This window comes from Mytilus galloprovincialis, chromosome 3, assembly GCF_965363235.1.
Source record: "Mytilus galloprovincialis chromosome 3, xbMytGall1.hap1.1, whole genome shotgun sequence".
Classification (NCBI taxonomy): Eukaryota; Metazoa; Mollusca; class Bivalvia; order Mytilida; family Mytilidae; genus Mytilus; species Mytilus galloprovincialis.
This window is the reverse complement of record NC_134840.1, coordinates 9,564,075-9,579,912: the sequence shown is the minus strand read 5'-3', so window position 1 is coordinate 9,579,912 and position 15,838 is coordinate 9,564,075. Positions and strand designations below refer to the sequence as shown.

General features: G+C 31.6%; 1 protein-coding gene across 3 annotated transcripts in view; it reads left to right on the top strand.

Moving 5' to 3' along the window:
- The window catches only part of LOC143067152 (uncharacterized), a 46,085-nt gene extending 35,135 nt beyond the window's left edge, over positions 1-10,950 (top strand). For all 3 annotated transcript variants that reach the window (XM_076240210.1, XM_076240212.1, XM_076240211.1), the window contains 5 exons: positions 2,209-2,375; positions 6,593-6,738; positions 7,166-7,243; positions 7,900-8,026; positions 10,423-10,950. In XM_076240210.1, the coding sequence (XP_076096325.1) occupies positions 2,209-2,375; positions 6,593-6,738; positions 7,166-7,243; positions 7,900-8,026; positions 10,423-10,852 (948 nt within the window). In that variant the 3' untranslated portion in view covers positions 10,853-10,950. The remainder of the gene's footprint in view (positions 1-2,208; positions 2,376-6,592; positions 6,739-7,165; positions 7,244-7,899; positions 8,027-10,422) is intronic.
- Positions 10,951-15,838: the final 4,888 nt, after the last annotated feature.

Sequence of the window (15,838 nt, the reverse complement as noted above, 5' to 3'; positions counted from 1 at the left end):
TATAGGAGGAGTCCTTGCGGTCACTCCACCCTTTCTGTTTGGGAACTTGGAAACAGTTGTGATTCCCACCTGTAAATTAAATGAAATATAGGGGAGTCCCTGCGGTCACACCACCCCTCCTGTCTGTTTGAGAACTTGGAAACAGTCAAGATCCCCACCTTTAAATTAAACCATTTATATTCATGTATTGGACAAAAGAACTAATTAAATGAAATATAGGGAGAATCCTTAGGGTCACCCTACCCCCTCTAGTTTGATAACTTGGAAACAGATGAGATCCCTACCTCTCAACCATATATATTCATGTATTGGACAATAAAACAAATCAAATGAAATATATGGTAAGTCACGGGGTCACCCCACCCCCTCCTGTTTGAAAAGTTGATAACGGTCGAGATCCCCACCCTTAAATCATATATATTCATGTATGGGACTATATAAAAAATCAAATGAAATATAGGGTAGTCTTTAGGGTCACCCACCCCCTCTTGTGTGTGTTTTGAGAACTTGTAAAAGATTGAAATACCAACTCCTAAACCATATTCATTCCTGTTTGTCATTTCAAAAAGATTGAATGACATACAAGGTCAATCACATAGGCGTCACATATGCATATCACTTTGCTAGACCTAACAAATGTGTACTAGACTTTGCCCAATGCCAGGCGACCATGGGAATGAATAATTATGTGATTCTTTTAAATCTTTAAACAAAATTGAAGCAACATCGCCACATAATTATGTTTGCCTTGGTTTTTGGTTAACTGCCTACAGCGCTTACAGTGCTTTGATTTCTTTTTGCAATGTACTTCAACATTTATTTCACATAGTTCCATTGTACTTTTCTATCTTTGTCTGGAATACCAAATTAGTTAAAACTTTGAGAAACAGCCTCATTCTCCTTTAAATATATATGCGCTAAAACTCATGTCTTATTTTAAGTTCGCATCATCTTCTCTTATAAAATTAGATTGTCCTCACTTGATTTCAGTTAATTGAATCGTACTGTATAATTTCCCTGTGTAAGATTTACACCAGTTTGCCCTCCCAGAGTTGTTCATTTTCCCATGAAATCAATATGTTATAACGTCTTAGGCTTATTGATTAATCGTGTTTATTATCTGTGACTGTATCTTATAACTTGTATTGATTACTGCGTAGGTAAGACATAAAGGTCATTAGAGGACAAATAATCAACACAAGGAAGTCATTTCATATAAGAACTAATCATGCGGAAACATACAAATTGTATTTCCTGCTTCAATAAACATATACAGTACACATGACCGAGTTAAACTGGATTTTAGTTCAAACTATTTCCAAGCTATAATTTAATTTATTCTATCAGCCATTGGTCCACACTGGGTTCCGAGTTATCTAATAATGTTACATATTACTAGTTGAAGTATGATGATAATTATACGAAACGCAAGATAGCATGTTAAATGAATTATTAAATTTGTCTATGATCATTGTTCCATATACATGATATATGAGTTAACGGAGAAGTCTTTTGATGAATTATTTATATTTTGTAATCCATGCATTTAAGTTTTTAGCAAATCAAGAGGCTCCCACTCGTAATCAAGTGACTTAGGGAAGTGTACATTGTGCAAATAATATTAAGACTAATTGATTTTGAGGGAAGTACTTGTAATTGAAAATAAGTGTTTTAGTCTGATGTTTCATTGTCATATTCATGCGTCTTTGTCACAAACACTTTGTAACAGTATATGAATTAGCTTCAATTACTTTCATTTTTCAGTTGCTGCGATGAGGTGTATGTTGGGAAAGTTGCTAAATTATTTTTTAGGTCCAACAGTTCATGAATTTTAGGTATACAGTGGCTATTAAATCAGTCAGTTATCCATTTATTATCCCCCTTAGTAATGCTAGAGACATTTCTGCAATTTTCCACATACAGATCTCATGAACAATTGTTTGAATTAAGATAACTAGCGTTCATGTGGCGTTATAATATATATTTGATTGTCAATATTTTCCTCGTCAAAGATTTTGACTATACATTATTATAAACATGTGTCACGCCAGTCTACTTTTAATACGAGCTTTAAAAAGATTGGGGGTCGTTTATTGCTATCATGTCGTCGTTGTCAGGGTCAGCTTCATTGTCTGAACATATTTTTGGTGACCGGGCAATAACTAAATATAATTGCTGCAGAATTATTAATTTAATGTTGTATTTCAGGATGTGGCATTGTCCTATCTGCAGACTGGGATTGTCGACGTGAATGTCCGAGATAATGCGGGTTATACCCCTCTCCATGAAAGCTGTGTGAGTGGGAACATGGTGATTGCCCGTATGTTACTATCGTATGGTGCCATGGTTAACTGTGCTTCTCAAGATGGAATAAGGTTTGTAAAGAGTTTAAACGATAAAGATAGCTATACTGTTTAAATATAATATGCTATCATTATAAGTGTACGTTATGCACATGAGTTCGTAATTGATCTGGTTAATTGTTCTAAACCGTTCTGATTCGTCACTATTGAATCTAATGATATAATATATATGTTACAGTAAATAGATGAAATTAGGAATTACATGTAATTACTAAAATTTAGGAATTACATGTAATCCCCAATGCACTTAGTAAATACAAGTAATTCCTGAAACGGTCCAGTTATTACCAGTAATTACTAATTTTAAAATGATTTTTTACACCTATTTAGTAACTGTTATAACAATGTCGTAATATGGTCAGCTGATCAAAAGTTGTGGTAATACCAACTATAGAAGATTAGTGAGTACTCTTAAAAAGTGATTAGCCTAAAATGTACCTTTTTGTTATAGGAGCATTAGCTATGAGATATACAAAAAATAAAAAAAGATTTTTTTTTGTTCAATCATTAATGAAAATGATATAGTGAAATTATATTTTAAGCAGTCAATCTGGTACTGGTGCACTTACAAGTGAATAATTGGACGTCAAAGAATACGTATGCATGTGACCTTTAATTTAACCTCTAGCTGGAGATATGTTACCGATGTATTATATACTTTTGATGTTAGTCGCAGGATCAACAAAAATGGGAAAAAAATATTAAAATTTTCCTCCAGATACTATCTTTTGACTAGTACTGTGAGAAGCTTCTGTCCAAATTTTGTTAAAATCCAGAATGGTTTATGAAATCTTATAAATGTTTTAAAAAAAAATGCAGAGTGTATGTAAAATTAATTGGGGGAAAAACGAAGTCCATTTATAATTAAGGAATATACGAAAAAGGATTTTTTTACAAACTCCACTTCTGGGTATTATCTTATGATCATAAACGAGCTTCTGTCCAAGTTTGGTAGAAATCCAGGATATTTTGAGAAAGTTATTAACATTCTAAAATCTTTAACCACAATGTGAATGTAATGTTAACTGACATAAAAACTAAGTCCATTTATAAGTAAAAAACGGAAAAAATAATTTTATTTTTACAAAAATTACTTCTTGAAAATTATCTTATGATCATAAACAAGCTTCTGTTCAAATTTGGTAGAAATCCAGGATAATTTAAGAATGTTATCAAAATGTAAAGAACTTTAACCACATAGTGAATATGTGTGGACGCTACTGACGACAGATTTGTTTGCTATTTCTCGCTTTTGCGACAATACGCTTTTGCGACAATAGTCGCATTTCGACAAAAAGAATAAGAATGACAACATTGAAAGTAATACAAAAGGGATGGACCAATTAGTTGACTTATACGATCCACAAAAAGATGATTTTTATACTAGTAAAAACGATGATAAAATTTTGCTGCAGGTTTATGAGCTTAAGTTTGGAGGTCTTGAAAACTCATAAAAAAGAGAAACACAGAAATATGAAATGTGACTCTTAACACCATCAAAGTGTATAAATTTGTTGTGAAGAATGTGAGCATCATCGCAACAGTCTGACAAAAGAAGTTTTAAATAAACCCATTTTGTAAAAGAAATTTAACTTGTGGGATTGGGCAAGTATGCCTGATGGAGATTTTGATTTAAAGAAATTATGAGATTTTGAACACTATCAAGATTATTCAACCATATTTGGCATTATCGAATGTCTATCCGCAAAAAGAGGTGACGAAGTTGCCTACAAACTTCTCACAATTTAATGCATTTCTCAATAGTGGATTGATATCATTGTCTTGCACGCGGAAAATGATTTTTAGGGAGTTCATAAACTGTTAAAATAACCATTTTCCAGTTTCAGTTACAAACACTAAATAGTATACACTTTTGATGTGCCTTATATTCCGTAATCCTTGATTAAGTAAGCCCTTAAATACATACCCTTTTATTTTCTTATTTGGTATCTTGAATTATATCTTTAATTTTATAACAAAAATATCAAGTTAGTAAATAGCTGTAAAAATGACCAAAAAAATCAGTGAATACCAGTTATCACTGAAACAACTAGTAAATACATGTAATTACTAAATTGGCTATTAATTACAGGTATTTACTGAAATGTTTAGTAATTACGTGTAATTCCTAATTTCACCTATTTACTGTAACATATATATATATATGTTGTTTTAATTAAGTTTTTCCTGAACGAGGATTTTTCTATTTGAAGTAGAAATAGAATGTTTTCCAAAATTAAATATCATTCTAAATTATACATAAAAACGCTTCCTGCGTGTTATTTCCATTTAATGATATGTGCAAATATAATAGCTTTGAAACAACTAATATTAAAACCAAGGTATGGACGACAGTGTCGATAGTCATTTCCTGAATAGTCGTGCATTTGAATATACAAATATTGTATAATTAATAACCGTTACTACTATTAGGTATTTGTACTGTCTGACACGTCTCCCGGCAGCCCAAGACATCCACTTCAATTAGGTCATTCAGTATATTTAATCGTATCATATTTTCACGTTTACGTCGTACACTTATGTACGAAGTGAGTGTATTAGTCGATATCAGCTGTAGGTCCAAAGTCGTTCATCAGTTGTTTGGATCCAGAAGAATTTGAATCGACTATTAAGATATCAGGAAATGTTTTCACACGATATTATACCTATTTATAATCATTATTTGATGTGCTTGATTTCATTTCTTATGTTGTCATTTCATGTACTGGTGACTATAGACCACCTTTGTTCTAAATAAAAAGTTACCGTAAATACAAACCAAGAATCATTACCGATACAGTTAAAATGAAAAATACAAAGATAAAAGATAATAATGATGATACATGACACATTTAGCCTCTCAATCTTATTAATCTTGTAGGTAATTGATGGTAGTTCAATGTTTAAACTCGAGTTTTAATATTTTATTTGATTTATATTCTAAACTTGAATTAGATAAATTATACTCTAACGAAAATGGACGTAATGAGACACCTGTATGTTTTTAAGCTCGTTACGGAATTCAGAATGTATAAACCAAAGAATCATTTAAATAGACATAATCTTGAAAGTTTTTCATTTAGCTCTTTGAATATTGTTTTTTATTCGATATACAATTAAATAATTGAAACACAAACTGAAATGTATTTGATAACAGTATAAAACATACTGACACTACTATGTTCTGTATTTTGGCATTACACAAGGTGTTTTTTTTTTCTCAGCATGTTTTCACATCTATACACAACAATCGTTAGATGTATTCTAGTTGATATTTAAGTCTAGGAGAACATTATTTATTTACAAGTTGTAGTTGGCATTGCACCAGATTTCAGTAGTATCGAGTACTCGTATTTCGGTGCTTTATTTCCAGTGGCGGATCCAGCCCATTCAAATGCATTGATCGTCCAAAAAAGGAGGGTTCCAACCCCCGGACCCCCCCCCCCTGGATCCTCCACTGATTTCTTTTGTCTTGATGTTTGTGTGCTTCGTGCCAATCGGACGGATTCGAGCCATATTCAGCAGACTCTTACATATTGATCTTCTCATGATGTGCTGTACAGGAGTCTGTATTTCTGTGGTTGTCCTTTGTTTTATATGTTACATATCTGTTTTTTTTTTTTTTCATTTTTTTTTTATATAAATAAGGCCGTTAGTTTTCTCGTTTGAATTGTTTTACATTGTCTTATCGGGGCCTTTTATAGCTGACTATGCGGTATGGGCTTTGCTCATTGTTGAAGTCCGGTGACATATAGTTGTTAATATCTGTGTCATGTTGGTCTCTTGTGGACAGTTGTCTCATTGACAATCATACCACATCTTCTTTTTTATATGTAATATCGCGGTCCCTGTTATTCGATGGCCGAGCGCTCACAACATACTTGACCCCGCCACATTCTTAACGTTTGAACGGATGTTTAAAACTTCAACATTCGGTTTCCAAGAGTAAGCAAAGTTTAAATTATTTTATTACATATTACCTTAGTCCTTAATTATACTAATTTAAGGACTTTTTGTTTCTCCTGCTCCAGAGTATAGAAATCATGGAAATACAGCTGCGATGATTCGATGTACTACCCGTTATGGTTGGGTTTTTTGAATATTTTTTGTATCACAAACATTAATCGATCAGACGCTCTTGGTCCATGTTGGTTTCCATAAATGCATAAAGTGTTATCATTCAGATTATGTATCTAACTATTGATAATTTATTGTTTTAACAATTTCAGGCCAATTCATGATGCTGTTGATAATGACTTTGTACCACTGGTGAGACTTCTTCTGTCATTTGGTGCAGATCCAACGTTATCAACGTATGGTGGTAAAACTCCCCTCAAAATATCACATTCCAAGAAAATGAAATCTCTCATTCAAGGTTCGTATTATGTATTATGCATGTCAGGCTAAAATTACATCAAAAGAAATGGGAAATGGAACTTTCATCAAATTTGGAAGATATTTAAGATAACAATTATAGTAGGTTTAAACGTTTTACAAAGACAAATATGAGATCTCACAACTTGTGCTTTTATAAATTAAAACCAATTGCTAGTATTACACTGTACATATAAACATAACATCAACAGGCGTTATAACTTTACATAATCCAGATTTAAAGTGGCTTTTGAAGTTTAATTGATTTATATGATGGAAATTAATGTCGACTGTCTTAAACTATGATTAATTTGTTAAAAAAGATAAGAAATATTATAATGATTGTGAGACAAAACTTTATACACATCTTTTTGAAAGAAATACATCCAGATTTAACGTTTATAGTCTTTATTTCTTTACTTCATTAGGTTATTTAGGCGATATCAATGGTTTTAATGAGGAATCTGATTTGTCTGTATGGGAGTTTTGCGCCTTTCAAGATAATGGTAAGATATTTTAAAAAGATGCAAAGCACAAAAAACAAAAGCAAACAAAATTCTGGAAAACATATAGAAAACTGAAGATAGTTGCAACACAAAACTGCAATACAAACAAGGGTGACTGCATGATACGTACATACCCTGCAGTACCAAATGACAAGCCATATTCAGGAGGACACTAAATGTATTCATTTTTTTGTATATGGGGATGTGCAGTTTGATTGCTAGAATATAAGGTATAATTTAATATCAACTTTTGAAAAAAATCATATCACAAATGATTCGATGTGAAAAAAAATTGTTTTTATTTGTCCTTGTCTTTTAAATTAAATTTGGACTAGCAAGTTTTCAAAATCAACATATTCCAACTTAGCAAGTCTATAAGTCAACATCTGACATCAAATTATTATTGACACTTTTTTTCAGACATTTTAAGTTGAGAAATGTATTACAGTTGTCAATTTTAAAGGCCATTATTAAGTGTTGACCAATAGATTAGTTCAGTATTATCACACTTGTTTACATACACTCTAGACAATTAAAATAATAAATAAGAAAATGTCTGTGCTTTAAGTAGGACAATCTATTGTTCCATGGTCGTCAGTCTCGCTGCCTGTTCTACACTAGTATATCTCGTTTTCATGTCTTTTTATCTATTTCAGCGATGATAGAAGGTGGTATTTTTAACGATATCCCCTCCGATCCAGAATCCGATGATGGTATCTTTATGGAAAGCGATACTCCTTTATTCCAAGAAATTTCAATTACTCATCCGATCTCAAATGAAAGGTGAGTAAAATACTCTAATGAACTCATTTTAAGTCCCTCATAGGACGGGGAAAAAGATAAGATACAAACACGTTTCAGTTTAATCTATATACAGACCACATAGAACAACGTTCAAATATTCAGCACAATTACGGGTATCAAAATAATAAATAGGGTATGTCAAGTTCCTCGTGTAACCTTAAATAAAGGCAACAGTAGTTTACCGGTGTTCAAAAAGTCATAAATAGATTAAGCGAAAACAAATCCGAGCTACAAACTAATACCGAGGGAAACACACCAGCTATAAGTTGAAAACAAAGGAACAGCAGGAACCCTGAAGTGCAACAAAAAACAAACGCTAACATACATAGAAACGTACTATTTGGTAACAAATGCCATATTTCTGACTTGGTACCGGACATTTTTAGAACAAATGGTGGGTTGATACTGATTCAATGCTAGGTAAACCTCCCGCAAAGGATATGAATTTATACAGTAGCGTTTAGCATCCCTTCCATTTAAATGTTATTCAAGAAACACAATATAATAAATCGTATTAACTTTGTTTTTTGACTGCACGGTTAATGTTAAGCAGACATGCAAATCACGTTTACGTGTTTATATACATGCATACTTGTCATCACATGATAAAACGCTATACCTTTTATTCGGAAGTACCTTTGTTTAACTTCTAATACTATTTCGATTTTGCATGGAATCTTAATTTTATCTTAAAAGCATTGAATGCGGCAAAGATAATTGTCGTTGAAAAAAACTCAACCTAATAGCACTTGGAAATTAGCATGAGTTTAGAATGCAAATAAGAGTTAAAAGAAAAATAAGTTAATCTGTTCATTGATTTTTGTATCATACCGGGATATTAGAACAACAGCTGATCAGTTTATAATTGATGTAGGACTTTCAAAGAATGTTCAAGGACATTTTATTAATAGTTTTGGAATTACTTTCCGGTTACGAGATCTCAACAAAAATATTCGACAACGTCAATACTGTAGTGACAGATAGTTAGTCCTTACTTTTAATATTTTATTAAAAACAAACCTTGAACAAAAAACCGATGGAACAGATGAAAACTGATACCTGTAATGTACATCATTCAATTTTATTTTTTAATGAGGTGATAACATGTGAAAGTGTTAATAATATGAATGGTATTTATTAACTTCGTGCAGAAATGCACTAAACCATAAGCTGTGACTTATGAACACATTTTCATATATCTACATAGAAAATTCTATATTTTATATAGTATTGATAATTGTGTACATTCTTACGAATGCCATCTGAAATAAAAAGAACTCCCAAATTAATTCAGCTACCATCGTGTACATGGTTTTAATTTTACATTGTGGTATTTTTAAATGTAAATAGCATGTAGAGAGAACACGAAGAGCTGCCCATCATTGCGTGGAACCACTCCCAATTGTGACATTTTGACTAAATTCATATGGCTGAGGATGAACGCGTGTAGATGCTTAACATATCGACACATCCTTGTATCTTGCTCCGTTTTGAGTTGATGCAATTTCCTTAGTTTCTGTTTCTCACTTTGATTTATCTCCTTACTAAACGATTAACGAGATTCAAACATCGGTAAAGTACTGTTGCATTAATTACATTTCATTTTAAATTTGGTTCCTTATCTGGAGAAGATATAAAAAAAAACTAGAATGCTTGACAGAAAATTAGTCTTTTGATATTTCTTCATACGATTGCGCAAAACTAAATTATAGTGTAGTTGGTGTAACACCATTTAAATAAGAAAAGAATGCTTAAACGTTCATAATTTGAACTTGAATAATGTTAATGTATTTCTAAATCAAATCAGTTGTCATTCCGCCGATGAAAATGAACATATTATGATCCAATTAGCATATTTAGATTTATATTAGATTTACGTTTTTGCACGTCGTGTATCTGATAAAAGTACAAATATCTTGGCATTCTGCCAAACATTTAATTACACAATGTCTGTGGTATTTTATTTACGTTCTTCAATTCGATCGATACTAGCTGGAACTAGGTCTGTAAATCTCATTTAATGATTTTTGTTACGTGATTTGGAGAAGTAAAAAAAAAAAACAATAATCTGAAGAAGAAATACAACTGTCCAAACGTTATCATATATTTGTAAATTGTTTTATTGTCTAAATTTTATTTACTTGTTTATTCTAAAAATAAAATACAAGAATAATGTTAAACAATAGACACTAAAATGGTTTGCCTTTATTTAAATATTGCGTTAACTGATTTTCCCCCCAAATTGCTTATATAAATTATTGTTTTAAATATTAAAATTTTGACACTTCAACACTTTTTAAACATGCTAAAACCTTTAATAGTTTGGTTATTATTTACTAATCGGTGTATTTAATTTTTGTCCTTTTTATCTTCAGACAAAACGTTGTTCTTCTGAAGGACGTTACAGAGTTACTGCATATGAAAACTGGTGATTTACTGAAAGACAAAACAATCAAAACTGTGATTATTGAAGACGCTAAAGAAGCAATACAGTCCGTATCAGAATTGACATTCTGTTATGAACGACTTCATTCTGTGTGTGAAGGTAATTGTCGTCTGCTACAGATAAATGACCTTAACCTCGTGTTCTCAAGATCTGAAAAGAAAAAGTTTTCAGAAAAACATGATAAAGGAAAGATGGCAATCATTCAGAGTAATACAACAGAAGACAGAAAAGAGAAGAAAAAAGTAACAGAGAAAGATAAAAGAAAACTAGAGAAAATATATGACTTTGGAGGTGAATCAAGCTCAATGGCAAAGAGTCCTAAACATAAACCGTCACTTTCCTATCATAACGATTTTTAAGTTTTCCAAATAAAATGGCCGTTATTATTAAATGTATCCTTTAGAAAAATCATTATCCAGTATTAAAGAACAAATATTGTTTTTATGATTGTCAGGAATATCAAGTAAACAAATTCTCATTAATAACAATTGTTCTGCACGGGTTGGCGTATTGCCAAAAGACAGTTTTTCTCAGGGAAGCCATTAAAGAAGAAATGACGTCTGCATTTTAACATAAACATTACATATGACATTAAATGTCAGTATTGATGCCATATAATTTATCATTCATAGCATTTAAAAATGTATTGATGTAATAACCTTTCTAAACGTGTTTAGAATAGTGATCCATGAAGTCATTTATCATTGCCGTAATGAGGCTGAGCCGTAACGTCAAACTTTAGTGAAGACGAAATATCATGAGGGTTTATAATATCATTATAGTCTGATTAAATCTCGATGTGGAAAGTCTGTGTTAATTAGTATTGTAACTTTTTAAGTTAGATTTTTTGTGTATGATGGCTGGTAATAAAAAAGGAGGGTAAGACACTCTGGAAAGTACAAAGACCGGAGGGGTCGTTGCCCAATATAAGTATTGAAATGTGATGATTTATAATTCATACAGATTAACAAATCAATACTATTCATATTATATAACAAAGCCATAGTGACGTTTATAGAAACATGCTGAAAACGTAAAGTTTCAAAAATCTCACAACTAAACAGTTAGACATATCCATCAAAAATGAAACACTGAGTTCTAGCTGTAATAGATTACAATATGTTGTATAGATATATGTCCATTAGAATACAAAGTTTTTAACAGAAGTAGCAAACAAATTTGTTATTAATACTCGCTGGACGAGAAAATTGTTGTTATAGTTTTTGATTTTGCAAAATCACATAGAATATAGTCAATTTATAGTCGTTTCAAACATGTTAAATAGTATGTTTGCCAAAATAAGGTGTTGTTTGTTTGTTATATAATTTTTATTATACGTTAGTACATGAAAATAGGAGCATGTATGATAGTTGATGTGCGAAGGTTGTTAAAGATTTGTTTAGAAAGTATAATAGAAATATGTGTTATGGTCTGCTCTAAATATAAAGTAGATATGACATGTAGACAATATAAGCTTAAGCATTCTTTCCTGTTGTCTGAATAAAAGATGTCACACATCTGAAACTTCTCCCCAATAGTTGATAACAATATATTGATTAGGTTCCTGCAAAATTAACAAACAATACATATCTTTTGTATATCAGCTCTATTGAAGCCTATAAAATCTTGCTTTATATCTTATTTCAAAAGTTTGAAAACAAGGTTTCATTTTGATGGCTGAAAATGTAGTTATCAAAGGTACCAGGATTATAACCCAGCACGCCAGATCCGCGCCTCGTCTATACAAGTTCCACCAGTGACGCTCACATCAAAATACCTATTAAGCCAAACAAGTAAAATATGTTTCCTGTGTCTTATTAGTTTACTAAATCGTTATCATATTATTATTGAGTCTCTACAATTTTATTTCTGGAACCAGTTCCCCTTTCTGTTCAGAAAATTATTCCTTTATTCTTACAGATATTTTAAATATATATTGCTTAATATTTTTTTTTCAGTATTTTCTGTAACCCTTTCAGTTAATTTCTCCTTTGTTGATATTTGCACTTTTGATGGCCGTAATTCATAAAATAACTGTGTTATTTAACTAATTGTTAAGTGTTTGTTAGGAATGACTTATGTCTGATTTGTATTTATATTAACCAAGTCTCAAAGTTTAGTATCAAAGATATTCATAGATTAGATACAGGTTATAATAAATATAACAACTTGCTGTGGAATATATATTTTACAGAGATATTATATAGCTGTCAGAAATTATTTTCGATTTGGAAATTTGAAAAAAGCCCTTAATCATATTAAGTATTAAATGCTTGGGAAGTGATACATTGTCACAAATGTAAATGTGTCTGTTCGTATCATTTTACCACCTAACACTCTTGATTGATGTTAAATAGACCTGCGTAAATTAGGTAAAAGATCTGCACTATAATAAACGACAAAAACAGTCATTAAAATTATCAAAACTCATAACGTTACTCAACAGTTGTATATATTTACAAATTTATGTAAAATGAAAATCCATATTTACATGGACGGGTTAAATAAATCAATTCCTAGATGTGATTTTATTATTATAAATCATCTCATTAAGTTTTAAATATTCATGTGACATGTCACACTAAACATAGATTTCAAACTACGTTTGTAAGAGAATTGTGTTCGTTACATAAATATGGAAAAAAGATTTCAAAGCGATGTGAGATTTGTCTTATCGATATACAGTGACATTTGTTCAAAGAGAATTCTTGGTTTGAGTATAAAATCCTCTGTGATGAAAGTTGTGGTGTTGATAATGAATTATGATAGATAGCTTCATCAGTATTGTGATGTTTTCAGATGGTGCATTTGTTTGTTACTTATTGTTCATATGAAATAAACTTGTTTCTGTATTTAATTTTATATTTTTGAATTTTGCCATATTAGTGGATATTTGTTCACTTTTTAGCTCATCTGGCCGAAGGGCCTAGTGAGCTTCTCTCATCACTTTGCGTCCGTCGTCGTCGTCGTCGTCTGTTAACTTTTACAAAAATCTTCTCTGAAACTACTAGGCCAAATTTTACCAAACTCAGCCATAATCACCATTGGAGTATCTAAATGTGTCCAGTGACCCGACCAATCAACCAAGATGTCCGCCATGGCTAGAAATAGAACATAGGGGTAAAATGTAGATTTTGACTTATAACTCTGAAACCAAAGCATTTAGAGCAAATCTGACATGGGGTGAAATTGTTCATCAGGTCAAGATTTATCCGCCCAGAAATTTCAGATGAATCGGACAACCCGTTGTTGGGTTGCTGCCCATGAATTGGTAATTTTAAGGAAATTTTGCCGTTTTTGGTTATTATCTTCAATACTATTATAGATAGAGATAAACTGTAAACAGCAATAATGTTCAGCAAAGTAAGATCTACAAATAAGTCAACATGACCTAAATGGACAGTTGACCCCTTAAGGAGTTATTGCCCTTTATAGTCATTTTTGAACAATTTTCATTAATTTTGTACTTCTTTTACAAAAATCTTCTCCTTTGAAACTACCAGGCCAAATTTTACCAAACTTAGCCACAATCAGCATTGGAGTATCTAGTTTAAAAAATGTGTCCGATGACCCGGCCAACCAACCAAGATGGCCGCCATGGCTAAAAATAGAACATAGGGGTAAAATGTAGATTTTGGCTTATAACTCTGAAACCAAAGCATTTAGATCAAATCTGAAACGGGGTTAAATTGTTTATCTAGTCAATATTTATCTGCTCTGAAATTTTCAGATAAATTGGACAATGGGTTGTTGGGTTGCTGCCCCACAATTGGTAATTTTTAATGAAATTTTGCTGTTTTTTGTTATTATCTTGAATATTAGTATAGATAGAGATAAACTGTCAACAACAATAATGTTCAGTAAATTAAGATCTATAAATAAGTCAACATGACCTAAATGGTCAGTTGACCCCTCAAAGAGTTATTGCCCTTTATAGTCATTTTTGAACAATTTTCATTAATTTAATAAATTTTTGTAAATTTTTACAAAATATTTTCCTCTGTGTAACTAAAGGACCAAGTTTATTATAGATAGAGAAAATTGTAAGTAGCAAGAATGTTCAGTAAAGTAAGATCTACAAACACATCACCATCATCAAAACACAATTTTGTCATGAATCCATCTGTGTCCTTTGTTTAATACATGTATGCACATAGACCAAGGTGAGCGACACAGGCTCTTAAGAGCATCTAGTTATATACCCCAGCCGGCCTCAAGTGATACCCATGTGCCGTGGCCGTCCTTCCATCTTTCTTTCCTTCAGTCCCTCCGTCCCAATTAATTTCCGCACTCTAAATTAAGTTTCGTCTCACGAAACCCATATACAATGCTAAGAACAGCAAAACGCATGATGAGTTCGAATTTTTGTTGTGCTTCATTGATCGTTTTAAAATTACATCCTCTTTTAACTTGGAAAATTACAATTCTTGATTAGGGGCATTCGGTCCTCAGAGGCATTCTTTTTTCTTTTTATAAAATTCACAAAGAAAGTCTCTAATCAAATGGAAAATCGAAACCTCAAACACATCAAACGGTCATTTCATGACTTTGTACAGGCATTCTCTAAAGTAGAAAATGGTGCTTTAAACCTGATTATTAGAAAGTAATTTCATAGAACTACGACTAAAATTGGATATTTTGCAACTTAGCTTTTCGTTGTGACAACTTCATTTTGGTTGTTGCTCAATAACAATATTGCGATATCAATATCAACGGGTTTTATTGAATCCCCTAATCCAATCATTATGTTCATTAAAAAAATTATGCTAACATTTATATGTATAAACATTTTAGACATCTTAGAAATATCTCTTAGACCCACAAAAGGATAAATGCTTTAATGCATTGTTCAAATTTACTTAATCAGTAAACATGTCCTTGTCGTGATTTAATGATGTTAGTAGCAATATCTTAAAACATTGCAACTGTATTGAGGTCCCTTTTGAAACTCATTTTGGTCATAGTGGCTTTATATATGTGTTTATTAAATTTGCTTTAGACCATCAATATACTTAACGATTGTAACATTCCTTTATTGTTTGTGACGTATCAGAAGCCTTCAATGTCAACAAGAAGAATGCCAAATTCATACTTTTCTGCCAGTCACCTAGAATTGGAAGTGTATTTTTAAAAGTTTGTGGCTGAATAATCGTTTTTTATCAGAATGCTCGATTGTGTATTATTCCATATTGTTACATTTTGACTGACTGCATTTGCCAGGCGGAAGGTGACTGCTTACCATACGCGACCTATAATTATTTACAAAATTGCCCTTGGTCTAATATATAGTTAAATCATTAACAATCGTATCAACTTATTTTTAATCGCAAGAGACGTTAGACCTG